The sequence below is a fragment of the Macaca nemestrina genome, chromosome 4 (assembly GCF_043159975.1).
Source record: "Macaca nemestrina isolate mMacNem1 chromosome 4, mMacNem.hap1, whole genome shotgun sequence".
Classification (NCBI taxonomy): domain Eukaryota; kingdom Metazoa; phylum Chordata; class Mammalia; order Primates; family Cercopithecidae; genus Macaca; species Macaca nemestrina.
In genome coordinates this window covers 95,297,034-95,316,108 of record NC_092128.1, presented here as the reverse complement: position 1 = coordinate 95,316,108, position 19,075 = coordinate 95,297,034, and the positions used below count along the sequence as shown (strand labels likewise).

Here is a 19,075-nt window from a genome sequence, read left to right as displayed (position 1 = left end):
ATCTGTGAAAAACCCACAGCTAAAATGGAAAGACTGAATGCTTTCTCCTTTCTCCTTAAGATCATGAACAAGACAAGGATGTTCACTTTTGCCACTTCTATTACACTATTACACATTACACTGCAGGTTCTAGTTGAGGCAATCAGACAAGACAAAGACATAAACAGCATCCAGACTGGAAAGAAACAAGTAAAACGATCTCTATTTGCAAATGACATGATTTTGTATATAGAAAATCCTGAGGAACCCACACAAAAAAAATCATCATTAGAATCAATGAGGTCAATAAGGCTAAAAGACAAAGCCAACACACAAAAATCAGTTTATTTCTATACACTAGCAAGGAACAATCCAAAAAGGAAATTAAGAAAATACTTTTTGCTACAGAATAAAAAAGAACAAAATACTCAGGAATAAATGTGACAAAAGCAGCATAACATTTGTACAATGAAAACCATAAACAGCATTAAAATGAAGACCTAAATAAATGGAAAGACATCTATGCTCATAGACTGGAAGAATTAATACTGTTAAGATAGCACCTGTAATCCCAGCACTTTGGGAGTCTGAGGCGGGTGGATCACCTGAGGTCAGGAGTTCTAAACCAGCCTGGCCAACATGGTGAAAGTAAGTCTCTACTAAAAATACAAAAAAAATTAGCCAGGCAGGATGGTGGGTGCCTGTAATCCCAGCTACTCAGGAGGCTGAGGGAGGAGAATGGCTTGAATCCAGGAGGCGGAGGCTGCAGTGAGCCAAGACTATGCCACTACACTCCAGCCTGGGCGACAGAGCAAGACTCTATCTCAAACAAAACAAAGCAAAACAAAAAACAAAACAAAACAAAACAGATGGCAGTAGTCCTCAAGTCAACTTACTGGCATTTCTATACAAATTATAAGATAAACTTCCAGTTGTTGCAGACAAGGTAGCTAGAATTCAATATAATCCCTCTTAAAATTCTAGCTAACTTTTCTGCAGAAACTGGAAGCTTATAATTTATATAGAAATGTCAGGAACCCAGAAGAGCCAAAACAAACTTCAAAAGAAAGAACAAGTTGAGAAGGTTCACAATTCCTGGTTTTGAAACTTAATACAAATATACAGTAATCGAGACAATGTGGGACTGGCGTAAGGACGGACATCTAGGTTAATGGAATAGAATTGAGGGTTTATAAATCCATCTTCACATTTACAATCAATTTTCAAAAAGGGTGGCAAGACAATTCACTGGAGGAAACAACTGTTCTTTTTGACAAATTGTGCTGTGACAACTGGAAAAGTGCAAGCAAAAGAATAAAGTTGGAACCCCCTCCTCACACTCAACACAAAAATGAACACAAAATGGCTCATATAATCTGCATATAAGAGTTAGTAGTATAAACTCTTAAAATAAAATACAGGAGTAAAATTTTGTGGCCTCAGGTTAGGGAAAGCCTTGATATGGTATCATATTTGATAAGATATGAAAAGCATGATGAGCAACAAAAGATATACAAAATTGGATTTCATCAAAATGAAAAACTTTTGTATATCAAAGGACACCATCGAAAACATGAGAAGTCACCAAAGAATGAGAGAAAATATTAATATGTGCAAATCATATATCTAGTAAGGAACTTGTATCCAGAATATAATATGACCTCCTCTTACAGCTTAAGAAAAAGACAAATAACCTAACTGAAAAATAGGCAACCAGTTTAAACAGACATTCCTCCAAAGAAAATGCATAAATGGCAAATATGTACATGAAAAGTTGTTTGACATTATCAGCCATTAGGGAAATGCAAATGAGAACCAAAATAAGATACAACTTCATACCCACTAGGATGACTATAATCAAAAAGTCAGATGACAAATGTTGGTGAGGATGTAGAGAAACTGGAAACTTCATATGCTGCTGGGATTGTGAAAGGGTACATATACACCTGCTGTGGGAAACAGTGTAGAAGTTCTAAAGGCTCAACATATAGTCACCATATAACCTACAAATTCCATTCCTAGGTATATATACCCAAGAGAAATAGGCATATATCCACACAAATACCTGTATACAAATGCTGACTGTGGCATTATTCACAATAGCTAAAAATAAAACAATCCAAATGTCCATCAACTGATGAATATATCGATAAAATGTGGTATAGCCATGTAACCATCACTTAGCAAGGGAAAGAAAATAAGTACTGATACATGCTACAACACAGACGAGATCTGACATGTTAAGAAGCCAGTCACAAAATACTACATATTGTATAACTCCAGTATATAAAATGTCCAAAATAAGCAAATCTATTTTTACAGAAAGATTCATGATTGCTCGTGGCAGCAGGGCGTGAGGAGGTTGGTGGGAAATGGGTACAGAGATTCTTTTGGCGATGATGAAGACATTGTAATAGCTTTTGAATTTTACAGTCCAGAATTCTATTCTCAGCTAATTAGTCAAATAAAGGGCAAAAAATACACATTTTAAAACACAGAGATGCAGACATTACATTCCACATACAAGAGGATGTACCCCAGCAAAACAAGGTGATAAACCAAGAAAGAGAAAAAATGGGATGGAGGAACAACAGCTTCAACCAGGATAACAACAAAGGGAACTACTCCAGTGTTAACAGGTGGGCAGCCAGAGAGACAGCATGTAGTCCTCATTGAAGCAGAAACACAGGGTTCTGAGACAGAGGTCTCCAGGAAAAAAAAACAAATACAACTTACTGGATAAACAAGTCTTTAGCTTAAAAACAACAAAAAATTGTATATACATATACATAAAATCAAGTAGTATAAGGAAAAACAGAACTCCGGAGATTCCTGGGTCACAGAAGGGGAAAGGCCTATTCAAGAAAGTAAAATTGAACTAACTGAAAATACAGCTATCTTTATATTGGAAGGACAGTCAAGAAGTCAACAGATAAGGCCTAAACTGGATACAGCAGGAAACAGCAGACTAAAGACATTATTAAGAAATATGGAACACTACCAAAAGAAATAGCAAAAACAATGAAAAGTGACTGTTTTTCATAAGTGAACCCGTGGTGAGGCAGGGGAAGAGAAGGGGTTATTTTTTCCCTCATTATATGTCTTTAAGAACTACTTGCTGAAAATATTGGGCACATATTAATTTGATAAAAGCGAAAAACTTTTTCTTTATTTCACAATTGCAGCTTTAACATACTTTGATTACAGTGAAGTTTTTGTTTTGTTAATCACTTTACTAGGATTTGTCTAAATTTAGTGTTTTACAATGCCTACAGTAGAAACAGAAGACTTACTCTGAAGGAATTACAAGCAGCACATGGGGGCAATGACAAGGCTATTTCCCTAACTTTTAAGAATTTTAGCAATAAGAGTACTCACTGAGAATTAAACCCAAAATATACTGGACAAAACCAGAGAAACTCTAAAATTCAATTAAAAGAGATGGGGTTAAAGTTAGGCTAGGATTTGACTCAAAATAGCTTGAAGGCATCAATATACCTAAAGGAATGCCGTATTAAAAGGGGGCTTTGGTCAGAAATAGAAGCATAGCAAAGGGAATTAAGAAAGCAACGTTAGCTTATCTCCTGCTTTCTTCAAGGGAGAGAACATCTAAGTTCACAAGTAAAGATTCATGTATTTCAAAAACAAAGACAAATGTATAATAGTCCCCACATTTATAGACAAATGTGTATTAGTCACTACAGTAAGTCACTAACATCATCGAATTCCTTGATCTAACTCCATTCTCATCAAGCATACTTCTGACATTGATTATTAAACTTTCTATGTAAATACGCAAATAGAGAAATGAATGCAAAGACCATAAAATGAGTGTTTGATTCACTTAATGGTTATACTTCTCATCAATATTATTTTATTCTATATATCAGACTTTGTAACCTTAATTAATGCTGCCTGCAGTAAAAGATGAATCACTCTTGATGTGCTATCAAAAATCAGGTTTATAACCTTGCACAACTGAGAGCTACAACCCAGGCCACGTAAATTCATACAGCTGTTGCCACACTGGCTACGTCTGAGGGTCAGAAGCTTTCCCCTTTTCTTTACACTAAAATGGCTGAAAAATCCAATTTTTTAGACAGACATCAGTACAAGAAAATCCTAAATGCCTATCTTGCCACAATTCTTAAATATAGGCATTTAACTCTTTTTTTTTTTTTTTTTTTTTTGAGACGGAGTCTCGCTCTGTCACCCAGGCTGGAGTGCGGTGGCCGGATCTCAGCTCACTGCAAGCTCCGCCTCCCGGGTTCACGCCATTCTCCTGCCTCAGTAGCTGGGACTACAGGCGCCCGCCACCTCGCCCGGCTAGTTTTTTGTATTTTTTAGTAGAGACGGGGTTTCACGGTGTTAGCCAGGATGGTCTCGATCTCCTGACCTCGTGATCCGCCCGTCTCGGCCTCCCAAAGTGCTGGGATTACAGGCGTGAGCCACCGCGCCCAGCCAAATATAGGCATTTAATTCTAAGATTTCTGAACTGAACAGTTTAGAGAAGCACTTGCCACCAGACAGCAAGCCAACAGCACTGCAGCACTATCTCACAACAGCTATAGAATTACTAAATTTTTCAATGTCTTTTACTTGTTCATTTTCACTGCAATAAAGAAAACTTATTTGGGAATAGCAATAATTAACGATAATAATCCCCCTCTCCTCCATATGTCCATACTCTTTCCTGCCAATTGCATACCAAGGAAAACACAGAAAACTTACATGGCACCGTAGTTCCAAATCTAGTGGGATTCAATACTATAAACCTGTTTTTCAAGCTTCTTCGGCCTACACCTTGAGCTCCTATCAATACTAATGTTTTTCTCTGGAAGGGAGGCATTTTGGCTACCTCCTCATATATCTGGATTTCGTGACGATCAAATTCTAAATGAAAAAGCAAATAGGAATATATATTTAGTCATCTTTTATATACATGAAAGAAATCTCTGCAATTCTGTCTAGTAATGGCTTAGCTGTCTTGATAGTTAAATATCACTTGACTTGTACCCACTTAGCATAGATTTGTTTTTACAAATTTGGTAAAGTACAATAAATAATAATTATTTTATTATTGTTTTTAAGACCAGGGCTCACTGTCACCCAGGGTAGAGTATAGTGTTGCAATCTTAGTTCACCGTACCCTTGAACTCCTGGGCTCAAGGAAGTCTCCCAAGTAGATGAAACCACAGGCATGGGCCACCATACCCAGCTAATTTTTAATTTCTTTTGTAGAGACGGGATCTTGGTATGTTGCCCAGGCTGGTCTCAAACTACTGGCCTCAAGTGATCCTCCTGCCTCAGCCTCTCAAAGTGCTGGGATTGTAGGCATGAGCCACTGTGCCTGGCCCAGTAAATTATTTTATATCTTGCTTTAAACACCTGGTCCATCCATTTGCCCCTAAAAATTTGTCTAATCGGGCCGGGCATGGTGGCTCATGTCTGTAATCCCAGCACTTTTGGAGGTTGAGGTGGTGGGATCACGAGGTCAAGAAATCGAGACCATCCTGGCCAACATGGTGAAACCCTGTCTCTACTAAAAAAATACAAAAAATTAGCTGGGCATGGTGGTGCGCACCTGTAGTCCCAACTACTCGGGAGGCTGGGGTAGGAGAATCACTTGAACCCGGGAAGTGGAGACTGCAGTAAGCCGAGATTATGCCACTGCACTCCAGCCTGGTGACAGAGCGAGACTCTGTCTCAAAAAAAAAAAAAAGAAAAAATTAGTCTGATTAATCAAGCTAGAAAAATTCTATGTTTTATCCTTATTTATCAGAGATTCTATCCACTGAAATCTATTATCAATTTGTCAGTAGAAATCCTTTAATATAAATAATCAAATTACAGACCAGTTTATATAGAAAGTATGTATCAAATACAGAGGACAGGAGCAAACCTAGTGTGGTTGCTTAAGTTCCATGGAACGAGTGACCTTCCAATTATATAAATGAATATTGTATGGCAAATCTACAATTATCAGTTTGATTAGAAAATTCAACATACTGACATTTACTGACAACATACATTTAAATATTAAGATTTTGAAATTTACATATAAAACAAATTTTAGATACACTGTTTTCACTAGAAACATAATCCAAAAGTATAATCTTAGTGGGCAAATTATGAATTTTCTATTTTGCAAAAAAAGCCTTATGGGCATATATTTTATGAAGAATAGGGCCAAAGTGATGATTTGAAATATTATATTACCTGTTGTTACTGTAACTCTCAATCTGTAGTAATAACACTCCTTCCTTAGCTTATTATCCTAATAGCAACTCTTTCTTTGCACAATTTCCCCACAGTAGATTAAACCAATATTAAGAGAAAACAAGCCTACTTCTGCCTTCTATATTATTTTCTTTTAGGGTGTGCTGTTTAGTTTATTACCAGCATAGAGGTAGCTCTGAAGTCAAGAAAGTACTTTTAAAATTGCCAACTGCTTTGATTAAGCCTCCAGAAATTTCTGATTCATAGAGCTGCTTTTTACTCCTGTCATCCTCTGCAACTGGGAAGAATAAATATAGTAGTTTCCATTCTTTCCCTTCCTTCCTTTTTATTTATTTATTTTTAACTTCAAATGAGTAGCCAATACAGGTCTGGGGTTTTATTCTAAATTGTTTTTAAAAATCCTTTCAGCTCTACTGAGGTATAACTGACAAATAGGAATTGTATATGAAGTGTACAACTTGATGTTTTCATGAATGTGTACACTGTGAATGATTACCTCAATCAAGCTATTAAACATATTCATCATCTCACACAGTTACCATATCTTTCTTTTTAAAAATATTTCTTTCTGCATGACTAAAAGATTTAAGAAGGAATTCTATTATATCAGACCAAGATTCATGTGGTCCAGTGCTATTTTTCTAAAAGTACCATGGTCAGTGTTATAGCAGGATACAGTTGCCCTTAAACATAACTCTTTTAACATCTTGACAAAGGCATTCTACCCTTTAGAAATGGCACATAAATTACTATTTCAAAATTCTCTGGACAAATAGTTTCAATTATAATACTGCTTCTTCATTAAGACAAGTAAAAATCCTAACCAATTTGTTTTGTTATAAACTATACTCACAAAATAAAGCACATCGTAGTATATATAATGCCAGGATTTAAATAATTTATATTATATTGCACCATGTGTTCATATGCCAGTCCCTTGCAACTAGGTACTAATCTGAATTACATTCACTTAAAGCTGTATATTCAGAGTTTATGCCACACTAAATGACATATAGCTACTTCACTTGGACTTCTCAAAAAGTATTTAAAACCTACCTGCATTTCTGGTTGTGAGATACATCATCTTCTTCTTTTTTTTGCTACTTATAGTTCCACAAAAAGGTCCTGAAGGATGATAAAACAAATATAACTTAAGTAGTATGTCAGAACATGAAAAAATTGCCCTGTAGTATTTTATAGGGGTGGGAGAATTATCTTCCCAATGTTGCATCCTAGGAAGCAAAAGAGGGTGGGGGTGAGTTAAGCCACTGAATTTTGATACTCTACCAGCAGGTGGCAGAACGGGATCAAAAAGATTACTTATGAGAGCTAAAGTAGAGGGAGGGATTCATTCTAGACATATTTTAAATAAATGCATTTGCTTATTTAGACAAGAGAGACAAAGAAAGGTGGTCACAAAGGACTGCTTGTTACTTATTTTGTCGAGCTCATCACCTGAATTGTCCCAGTCTCTTCTAACAAATGCCTTTCTCTTCTCTTCCAGGAACTGGCTTGGAATGAGACCAGCGCTTCCTCCCTCTTTTACATGGCTAGCCTAGAATCAAATTAACGAATTGTATATCTCAGTGACCAAAATTTGAGACCATATTCTATTAAGTAGGACAAGCAGTGGTCAGTTAAAAAAAGTCATATTTGCTTTTAAAAACAACCTTGAGATTTACATCCATAGCATTGTCAGTTAAGATACTTAAACAATTCAGCACTGAGGAATCAATTGGCACCTAAAATTCTTCATATCTGATATCTGGTAGTGAAATTTGGGGACCAAAATACAAGTTAAATTGCTTAAACTTCTTATTTATAATACTAAGTTGGAAAAGGAAAATAAACGCTATTCTATAATAAGATGTATTAACACGACATTTTATCTAGCACCCTTTAAAAGACATTTACTGTCAACCTTAATCCTACTATGTTGGTATTTCAGGCCAAATCAAATGAAAAGGAGATACTATTTGGAATATAAAGTGTAGATTTTAATCTATGCTACCAGGAGTATGAATATCCCAAGAGTTTGTAAATTTAAACTAGGCAAAACTTTACCTAACGTGAAATAGCTAACTTTTAAAATAAGCTCCAAAGAAATATTTTAAAACAGTGGCTGGAGAACTGGCTGTTAGTGATTTATCTCACAAAGTTAGTATTTCTAACCTTACAACTAGCATAGAAAATCCAGTATAACTTTTAGCAATTAAAATCCTGAAAAACAGAATTAAAGTAACCAACCATCAAAATGCAGGGAGAAATTGAGAGAAGAATTGAGGTTAGAAGAGAAAACTAAGAGATCGCATTCATAGGAAAAAGAAAAAAGAAGGAAAACTAGAATAATTCAATAAAGGACACAGACACAGAGAGATTTTTTAAATGAGGGATCTAAAAAGTTCAGGGGAAACCTCTTGAAATCATAGATTGTTTAATTTACCCATTTCTTAGCTGTCTCAACACACAGTGCACCTATACGCAATAATGTCTTAATTTAAATTTAAGGACACATTAGTAAGACTGCTCTCATTCTGTGATTTGTTTCTCCTTAGAAGTAGATCTATATTTTAGAGCTAATGTGAGTACCAATATCTCAGTTAATTTTAGAATTTGGTGCTAAGTCCTGGATCCTTTCCTCTTACTTCTTGTTCTTTAGTAAAACTCTCATTTGCTTTGATAGTTTAAGGCATTTCAGACTTCCTGACTTGTCAGTTTCTCCAGTTCTGAATACTGTGGTTGTTAGCTAATATAAACAATTACAAAAACAGACTTATTACTGCTGCTAGGGGTTTCTGAAAGCTACATGAGGAGAAGAAAAAAGAATACCATTAAACAGATCTTCTGAAAAAAGGAGGGAAAAATGCAGTGATAATACACATCTCTTTCCATATACACAGATTTTAATCTAAAACCTAACAAAACTGATAGAGTGAATCTCCATTTCCCAGTATCTGAGAAGAGGTGAGCAAATAGACATTAAGACCTTAAGAAATTATGCTTTACTTGCTATGAACGAACATGAGGGAGAGGAGACAAGAGAAAGACCTACTTCATAGTAAAAGACTCCTACTTAAAATAAACAAAACCCAAATATCTTTTTAAAAGGGATGACCCAAGTGAGTTCTTCTTGGTCAATAGCATATTTTAATGCAATTACCCATGTGAAAAAAACCAACTGGTCTATTCCCTAAACCAACTGGTTAGTGCCACAGGCTGGTTAATTCTGCACTTATTAAGAGCTACTTACAAATTCCCTCCCAATTTGATCTTATGTCCACAAAATTAGTAGCCATGAAGCAGGAGCTGTTCATGTGGGAAAAATCATTGTAACAAATGCTAATATTCTTCCTGAATATTCAGATATTAACCAGATCTAAGATTAAAATTAGAAAAGTCGTTGAGGAACTTCTGAGAAGCATACTAACCTGCCACCAATTTGGATCTTCTCTATTTACAATCTGAAGAATTTCTCCTTTGGAAAACTTCAATCCTGCTTCTTTGCAAGGTATTAGGTTATCATTGTATGGATTATAATCAAAATGACACTTCACAAATACCTAAAACACACAGCACAATTAAAAATACTATAGTTATATCACTTCCACTGAATTTAAAAAATCCTTGTCAAACCACTGATTTAATTGTAACTGAAAATGTATTTAGTACTTCAGATAATGAACTTGTCTCTCATAAATGGAAATCAAGTTATTAGAATATTAACAGATTTTGGTATCAAAGATAATAAAACTTCATCTCTAATATCTAACTTTAAATCAACAAGAGTTTGATAATCATTCTATCCCACCATTCTTCCACTTTCCTTCAATCTTTTCACTTGATTTTCCAACCAACACTGCATAATTCTTAAAGCAAGCAAATGCTATGATCCAATTAACATCCTGAAATACTACAGGTAGTTGATTTAAGGTTTATATTTCAGATGTATTAGAACTTTGTGAAAAGGCCCTGAAACCAAAATTAAACAATAAAAGTTCATGTCGAAGTCAGATATGAAATATATTTGGTAGTCTTAAATACTTTTCTTGAATCATCTTGCTCTGATTTATATGCTCATCTTAAATTTAAATGATCAACATTAAATTCCATTGTAAGACAAATACTGAAAAGGTCTTGAAACTATTTTCCATTTTAAATTCATTTGTGTACATACATTTCTTTCACATTTGCTTTATTAATAAAAGTATGTCAGTTTACACTGTTAGTTATGATCTCCAAAATTGGGACTATTTGGCTTATTTGCTTTAATTTAAATTCTAATTAAATTATGCATTTTTGGTATTTGATGGAAAGTTCAGACCAATTGCTTTCTTTTTTCTTTTTTCAGATAGAGTCTCACTCTTTTACCCAGGCTGGAGTGCAGTGGCGTGATCTCTGCTCACTGCAACCTCTGTCTCCCAGGTTCAAGTGATTCTCCTGCCTCAGCCTCCCAAATAGCTGAAATTACAGGCATGTGCCACCACGCCTGGCTAATTTTTGTATTTTTAGTAGAGATCAGGTTTCACCATGTTGGCCAGGATGGTCTCAAATTCCTGATCTCAAGCGATCTACCCTCCTTGGCCTCCCAAAGTATGGGGATTACAGGCATAAGCCACTGTGCCCAGCCCAATTGCTTTCTTAAAACAGACTTGTTTTATACATATTTATAGAAATTCAAATGTTATCTTCTAAAGAACTGCCTTAGCATTAATCAGCATGTAAACTGTAATAAGCAAGAAAGCACACAATTAGTCAAAATAACAATGTTCTTTTTCTATTTGTTTATCATACTTCTGTAACCAAACAAAATTCAAATAACACAAGTAGACATATTATATTATTAGTGTGGTAAAAGTACTGTGATCAATGCATACAAAATAATTTTAAAATAACTAAATCTGGGAACATGTAATAAAATCTTAGTTATTTATAATTAGATGATTTTCACAGAAAGCATTCAGAACATTTTCAACTACTCTAGAAAAGCTAAATATTAATCCTTAAATCAGTAAGTCAATAATTTTTTTTCCTGATATATAATTTTAGATCTAAAAAGCAAGCATACAAACATTAAGATTGCTAAAGTGTGACAATTGGCTAACTTGATAATGTCATGCAGCTCCATGTTTTGAAAACAGGAAAAAACCAAAATAATTAAATTTAATCAAAGAAAATTTAGTTGGCTAAGACAGAAAAATGAAGTACCAGAGAATGTTCTGGAATGACAGCATACCTGATGGATGTGTGCTGGATGCCTCTCCATACTGATGCAACTCTAAAAATATATTTGTAATTGCATAAATAAAGCCAGACTTTTAATTTATAATAAATTAAGAAAATATAAACAAACTACTAGACCATTTTATTACTTCACTCATTTGGTAAGGCAACTACCTCCCTAATTAATTGTCCACAAAGTATAATACCTGCAAGTTACAAATGATAGAACAAAAAGTTAAAGGTATTTGAGATCAGGCAGAAAGAAAGGATTGGTATGCAAAGTTATAAAAATACCTGCATACTCCTTACTTCTCAAGAAAGATGCAATGATTGAAGAATAGCAAGAGAATCCTGTCATCTAACCACGAATGTGATTACCATTCTTATGTGTGGAACAGAATATATTTTGTAACCATAAAGCTCAGACTTTACAAGATAGTCCAAATTTCAAATATTCATTCCTCCAACATCCATGGAATTGTTATGGACATGCCATTATTTGTGGAATACAAACCACATCTCTCAAAGGTAAAAGATTTCTAGATTAATTTCTATTTTTTTTTCATTTATTAAAGTAGTTTTAGAACATTAGTCTTAAGGTCAAAAACTCAGATTAACCTGATTTTACTTTGAACTTCGAAAATTTTTCTGAAAAATCAATTAACCCAACCTTTGATCTAACCATTTTGTAATGACTCTAAAACCATTAAAGATATGACTAGACTTAGTATAATTATATTTTATTAAATGCAATTTAAAGTGTTGCACTTACAGGCTATGGATGTTAACTGCTCATTCATCATTAAGAAATGACTAAACACCACCTACTAAAATATCTATTTCATATTCTTATTACTAAAAACAACTGAATGACCAAAACAATTTAAAGTATAAGGAAAAGGAAGTACAAATGGCTTTTAAGCATAAGAGATGTTCAACAACTTCATTCAGAGTAGAAATACAAATTAAAACTACTTTATTAACACTTTTTTCCTATCAGATTAGCAGAAATCCTTGTATTTTATAACCTTCTATAAAAGAACTGTGGGTTAATAGGCATTTTCTTTCTAAAAGGCTTGTGGAAGAATGGTTCAACCTCTTGGGAGGCCAATTTGGCAATAGCTATCAAGATTACAAACGCATAAACCCTCTGACCTAGTAATCCATGTCTGGGAATGTATTCAACAGCTATGTTATGCAGATACATCCAAAATGACTTATGCACAAGACTACATTATTCCTAACAGCAAAAGATTGGAAGCAACCTAATTGTTTAACAAAAAGGAACTGGTTAAACAAATGACGGTATGTCTACATGATGTGGTACTATATTTAGTCGTTAAAAAAGTGTGTGTGTGTAGGTGATGTGTGTCAACAGGAAGTGTATGCACCAATAAGGAAATATCCTCAAGATAGATGGTTAAGCAAAAAAAATAAGGTTCAGGATAGCATGTATACTATGCAACCTTTCTATGAAAAAGGAGGTGGAAGGTGAAAAAGGATATGTAATTTTTATTTACTAGCATATGAATGAAGAAATTCTGGAAAGATAAACTAATAGCATAGTTTTTACTGGTGGGGGGATGAGGACTAGGTTGGTAGTGGGAAGGATTCGGAGGGAGATCTCAACTGAATACATATTTACATTTTTTGATTTTCAAACCATGAGGAATGATTCACCTATACAAAAATTAAATTTTTAAAGTAATAAGGATAACTGACTCCCATTTGGATTCAGATGAAATAACAAGGACCCTCCAACTTGAAACAACTAAAAACTATGTTGATAAAATATGTGAAACAATGTCTTTCAAGATGTCAGAGATCAGGCAATGAAGACAGTGATCCCAAAAGATGGGAAGAAACAAGATGAGCTACACAATTGCCCCAGCTAACAGGACAGAGAGTTTCCAGGCTGCAACTCAGAAAGGGAGAAAGGTGAAGCCTGATGGTCTCCACGTTCAGGAGATGAACTGGGAGACCTGGGAGATCAAGGTGGTTACAGTGCATGGAACACAGTATCAGTGAGGAAAGACTTCAGAGACAATTGTGAGGGACTCCTTCTGTTTTCAGCTGAGTACTTAATCAATGCACGTGTATGAGGAAGCTACCTGCACCCTCTCTCTGTGTAACTCTTTCCTCATGATGGTAAAGAATCATTTGAAAGCATTACAGGGAACAATATAGGGAAGCTGTATACGGTCAAGAATAGTTTCTGTTCTCACCAGGCCAGGTGGAAAAATCTTCATAATTCACAGGCCGTGAATACTTAGAAGGGTTATGAGCTAAACTACATCCTGCAATCATATCTAATAAATCTTAAAAAGCAAGATTTAAAAGAATCATCTGTATCCTAGAACAAAGGTTAAGAATGGTTATTACTAAAATGTCAAAAAATAACATGTTGGCAAAGTTGCAGAGAAAAGGGAACTGCTAGTGGAAATGTGAATTAGTTCAGCCACTGTGAAGAGCATTTTGGAGATTTCTCAAAGAACTTAAAACAGAACTACCATTTGACCCAGCAATCCCATTACCGGGTATATACCCAAAGGAATATATATCATTCTACCATAAAGACACATGTACACATATGTTCATCATAGCACTTTTCATAACAGCAAAGATATTGAATCAACCTAGATGCCCAATAATGGTGGACTGGATAAAGAAATTTTGGCATATATACATCATGGAATACTATGCAGCCATAAACAGAATAAAATCATGTTCTTTGAGCAACATGTACATAGCTGGAGGCCATTATCTTAAGCCAATTAATGCAGGAACAGAAAACCAGATTACGACATGTTCTCACTTGTAAGTGGGTGCTAAACATTGAGTATATATCGACACAAAAAGGAGAACAACAGACTCTGAGGCTTACTTGAAGGCAGATGATAAGAGGAGGGTGAGGACTGAAAAACTACCTATCAGGTATCATGCTCACTACCTGGGTGACAAAATCATTTGTACACTACACTCCAGAAACATGTAATTTATCCATGTAACAGACCTGTACACACACTTCTTGAGCCTAAAAGTTGGAAGGGCCGGGAACAGTGGCTCATGCCTGTAATCCCAGCACTTTGGGAGGCTGAGACAGATGGATCATGAGGTTAAGAGATCGAGACCATCCTGGCCAACATGATGAAACCCTATCTCTACTAAAAATTAAAAAATTAGCTGGGCCTGGTGGCATGTGCCTGTAGTCCCAGCTACTTGGGAGGCCGAGGCAGGAGAATCGCTTGTACCCAGGAGGTAGAGGTTGCAGTGAGCTGAGATTGTGCCACTGTACTCCAGCCTGGTGACAGAGTGAGACTCAAAAAAAAAAAAAAAAAAAAAAAAAAGGTTGGAAGAAAAAAAAAAAGCGAGTATTTCTAATGCAAAAATATCCAGTACCCAACAAGGTGAAATTCATGATGCCTGGCAGCCCATCAAAAATGACCAAGCATGCAAAGAGGGAGGAAAATATAACCTACAACAAGGAGAAAAATCAAGTGATCCAGAAATGACAAATATGCTAGAATTAGTAGACAAGGACATTACAGTAATTGTTTTAACTTTACATATTATATTCATGGTTCAAGAAACTATAGGAAGGATTAAGTCTATTAAACACATGCAGATATAAAAAAGATGCAATCTGAACTTCTAGAAATGAAAGCCAAAATATCTGAGATGAAAAATACCCACTAGGTGTGATTAATAGCAGATTAGAAGTTGCAAAAGAAAAGATCAGTTAACTTGAAGACAAAATAGAAAATATCCAACATGAAAAATACAGAGAAAAAAGGCTGAAATAAATGAACTAATCAGTGAGCCACGGGACAACTTCAAGAGGCCTAATATTCATGTAACTGAAGTCACCAGAGGACAGAAGAAACAGAAAAACAGGAAAAATGTCTGAAGAAACTACTGTCAAAGTTTTTCCAAATTTGATGAAAGAAATAGTCTTTTCAATAAACTGAGCTGGAAAAATTGAATATTCATATGCAAAAGATAAACTTCGATCCTTTCCTCACATCCTATATAAAAATTAACATACAGTACATGTATCATAGACTCAGATGTACAGCATAGATAGAACTGTAAAACTTGTAGAAAAAAAAATTGGAGAAAATCTTCATGACCTTAGGTTATACAAAGACTTCTTAAATAAAGCCACAAAAGGATGACTCAAAGAAAAAAAATGATAAATTGGATTTCATAAAAATTCAGAACTTCTGCTCTTTGAATGACATTGTTAAGAGAATGAAAAGACAAGATAGAGACTGGAAGAAAGTCTTGGCAAATCTCAATTCTGATGAAGCACTTGTATCATGAATACATAAAGAATACTCAAAACTAAGAAAAACAATTCAACAAAAAATGGACAAAAGATTTGAAGACACTTCACCAAAGTGCACATAAGTATGGCAAATAAACACATAAAAATATGTTCAATATTATTAGTTATTAGGAAAATGCAAATTAAAATCACAATGAGATACCACTACACACTATTAGAATGGCTAAAATTTTAAAGACTGGCCATACCACATGTTGTTCAAAATGCAGAGTAATTGGAACTTTCATACAATGTTGGTGGAAATTTAAGTTGGTATACTAACTTTTGAAAATAGTTTAGTCATTTCTTCAGAAGTTCAACATATACCTACCATATGACTCAATCCTTCAACCCCTGGTATATACTCAAGAGACTTATATGCAAATGTCCATAGCAGCTTTATTTGTAAAAGCCCCAAACTGGCAACAAAAAAAATGTTCATCAGCCAGGTAATGGATAAACAAACTGTGGTACAGCCATGCAATGGAATATTACTTGTCAATAAAAATAAATGAACTATCAATACACATAACATGAATGAATCCCCAAACAACTATGCTGAGGGAAGCTAAACAAATGAATCAAACAATATCCAAAAAGGATTACATGTATTCCATTTATATAAAAATATGGAAAATGCAAAATAATTTAAAGTGACAAAAAGCAGAGCAGTAGCTGCCTGGAGTCAGGGGTGGGAGAGAAAAAGGGAGCAGGAGGGAAGGATGAGAAGTGGACACAAAGAAGCTGGGAGGCCAGGAGCAATGGCTCATGCTGGTAATCCTAGCACTTTAGGAGGCTGAGGCGGGCAGATCGCTTGAGCACAGGAGTTCAAGACAGCCTGGACAACGTGGCGAAACCCTGTGTCTACAAAAAAAAAAAAAAAAAAAAAAAAATTAGCCAGGTGTGGTGGTGCATATCTGTGGTCCCAGCTCCTCAGAAGGCTGAGGTAGAAGGATTATTTGAGCCCTGGGAGGCTGAAGCTGCAGTGAGCTGTGATCATGTCACTGCACTCCAGCCTGGGTGAAGGAGTGAGGCCCTGTCTCAAAAAAGAAAGAAAGAAAAAGAAATGGACACAAATAAATTTCTGGGAGTGTTCATCATCTCAATTGTGTTGATTTCACGGGTACATTATGTATGTCCACATGTATCAAATTGCACACTTTATTTATATAAACTTTATCTCAAGGATTTTTTTAAAGTAAATATAAAAACAGTAGAAGTACTGAGAAAACATGGCACAGGAATACACTATGCTTATGCAAATGACAATAATTAGTGGGAAAAAAATTAAATGGATGAAATGGCTAGAAAATCAGTTCCACCTTGACCCTGATGTTAAATCAGAAGGTGGCTAGTAATTCATTTGGGAATGTGTTGGCTTAACATGGTGCACATGTTGCTTATAGAACCTAGTTCTTAAATCATAGTTCCAGGTCCATCTGAATCTGCACTTCAGAGTGAGTGACAAGATGGTGATCATTGCTAAGAGATTTTCCACAACACTAGCTGAGATGCTTTTTCTAAAAAAAAAGGAAGGATGCTTTTTCTAAAAATGTTCAGTGTATGAACTTGGTCTACTTGGTTACATACAGATGTACACACATATTTTTGAGAACAGCAAGGTAACAAGAATATATGTTTGGTTAAAAAAGTTTTGAAGGGCAATCCATGTTCCTCTCTGATAAATATCTGAGGGCCACAAATTCAAGCCTCAGCCAAATAGAAAATTTTATTTTAAAAATCATACAAAAATTAGCCGGGCATGATGGCACACACCTGTAGTCCCAGCTACTTGGAAGGCTGAGGCAGGAAAATTGCTTGAACCTGGGCAGTGGAGATTGCAGTGAGCCAAGATCATGCCACTGCACTCCAGCCTGGGTGACGGAGCTAGATTCTGTCAAAAAAAAAAAAAATCTACTAACTACTAACCTAGGCCAAAATTATACTAATCATAATTCTTATGTTTATATCACTGGTTTATGCAAGGACTGCTTTTGTTGATTTAATTAGTTTTAATAATATAATAGCTACGTACTTGCCACCTAAAACTAACATTAAAATCCTACTTGATTCTCCTGCTCTCATTCCATCCCATCCCATCATTCTGGTTTCCCCAACCAAGGCACACTTCACCCTGAATCTTGGATTCACAAACTCCTTGCTTTTCATTTTGTATATAGTTCTATTGCATCTATATGTACTCTTTAAAATTATATAGTTATTTTAAACTTAAAGTATCATGCTATATGCATGTAATCTTCTGGGGTTTACATGCTTATTAACATGTTTCCAGCTGTACATACATAAGAATTGCTCTAGGGAATTACCGCAGCTGGATATATGTGAATATTGAACTCTAAGAGACATTATTAAACTTTTCTTCCTAATGTGTTTATAACAATACACACTGCCACCAACAATGTAGAAAAGATGCTGTTGATTCACAGCTATAATTTTACCAACTTAATGGTATATCACATTATGATTTTTAATATATCTTTACATGTTTACTGAACACATGTCCCCTTTTACTTGATTTTTCTATGCAGAATGAAACACAATTTCAAACAGTATCCCTAGAATAACCAGTTTCCCCCCATTCATTGAATCATCTCTCCTTTCCACATTGAAAGACATTATCTCTGTCACATATCAAAGTAATATGTATGTGTAGGTCTCTTTCTGCGCTCCCTAAAAGTCCACTGATCATGCTCTCTCTTCCTATGCCAACATCACAGTATCTTAATTCCTAAACATTAATAATCAGACCCCATTCCCGCTTTTCTGGTTCAAAAGTGTCTTGGCTATTCATCTTACCAAATTCCATGGAAAATCCTGTTTTGACTGGAATTCCATTAAATCTGCAAGTCAATGCGTGAAAAATCAACATCTTCACAATATTGTCTTCCTGTCCATGACATGATATACCTGCTTATTTAGATCCTCTTCATAATTCCTTTGTGTAGAGGTCTTGAATTTTTTAGGTTAGACATAAATGTGACATTCTCTGACTCTACTATAAATGATGTCATAGTTACATTTCTAGACGTTTGCTGATGACATACAGAAATGCAATTGAGTTTTGTGTCTTAATCTTATTTTCAGGTACCTTGGTAAACTCTTATTATTTCTAATAAGTTGTAGTTTTGAGGGGTTTCTATGCAAAAACTCATATTTGTAAATAAAAAGTTTTATTGCCTCCTTTCCAAACATTTTGCTTCTATAATTTATTTTTGTCATACTGTACTTATGTATCCTTCAAGAAAATATTAAATAGAAGTGCTGCTAGTGAGCATCCTTCTCTAGTTT

General features: G+C 35.1%; 1 protein-coding gene across 9 annotated transcripts in view; it reads right to left on the bottom strand.

The window, feature by feature from the left end:
• PALS2 (protein associated with LIN7 2, MAGUK p55 family member) overlaps window positions 1-19,075 on the bottom strand; it is a 109,382-nt gene that overhangs the window by 18,750 nt on the left and 71,557 nt on the right. For 8 of the 9 annotated variants that reach the window (XM_011731181.3, XM_011731180.3, XM_011731183.3 and 5 more), the window contains 5 exons: window positions 11,453-11,494; window positions 9,648-9,779; window positions 7,675-7,774; window positions 7,276-7,344; window positions 4,711-4,872 (listed from right to left, as the gene is read on the bottom strand). In XM_011731181.3, the coding sequence (XP_011729483.1) occupies window positions 4,711-4,872; window positions 7,276-7,344; window positions 7,675-7,774; window positions 9,648-9,779; window positions 11,453-11,494 (505 nt within the window). The remainder of the gene's footprint in view (window positions 1-4,710; window positions 4,873-7,275; window positions 7,345-7,674; window positions 7,775-9,647; window positions 9,780-11,452; window positions 11,495-19,075) is intronic. The other variant, XM_071094941.1, reaches the window with a different exon arrangement.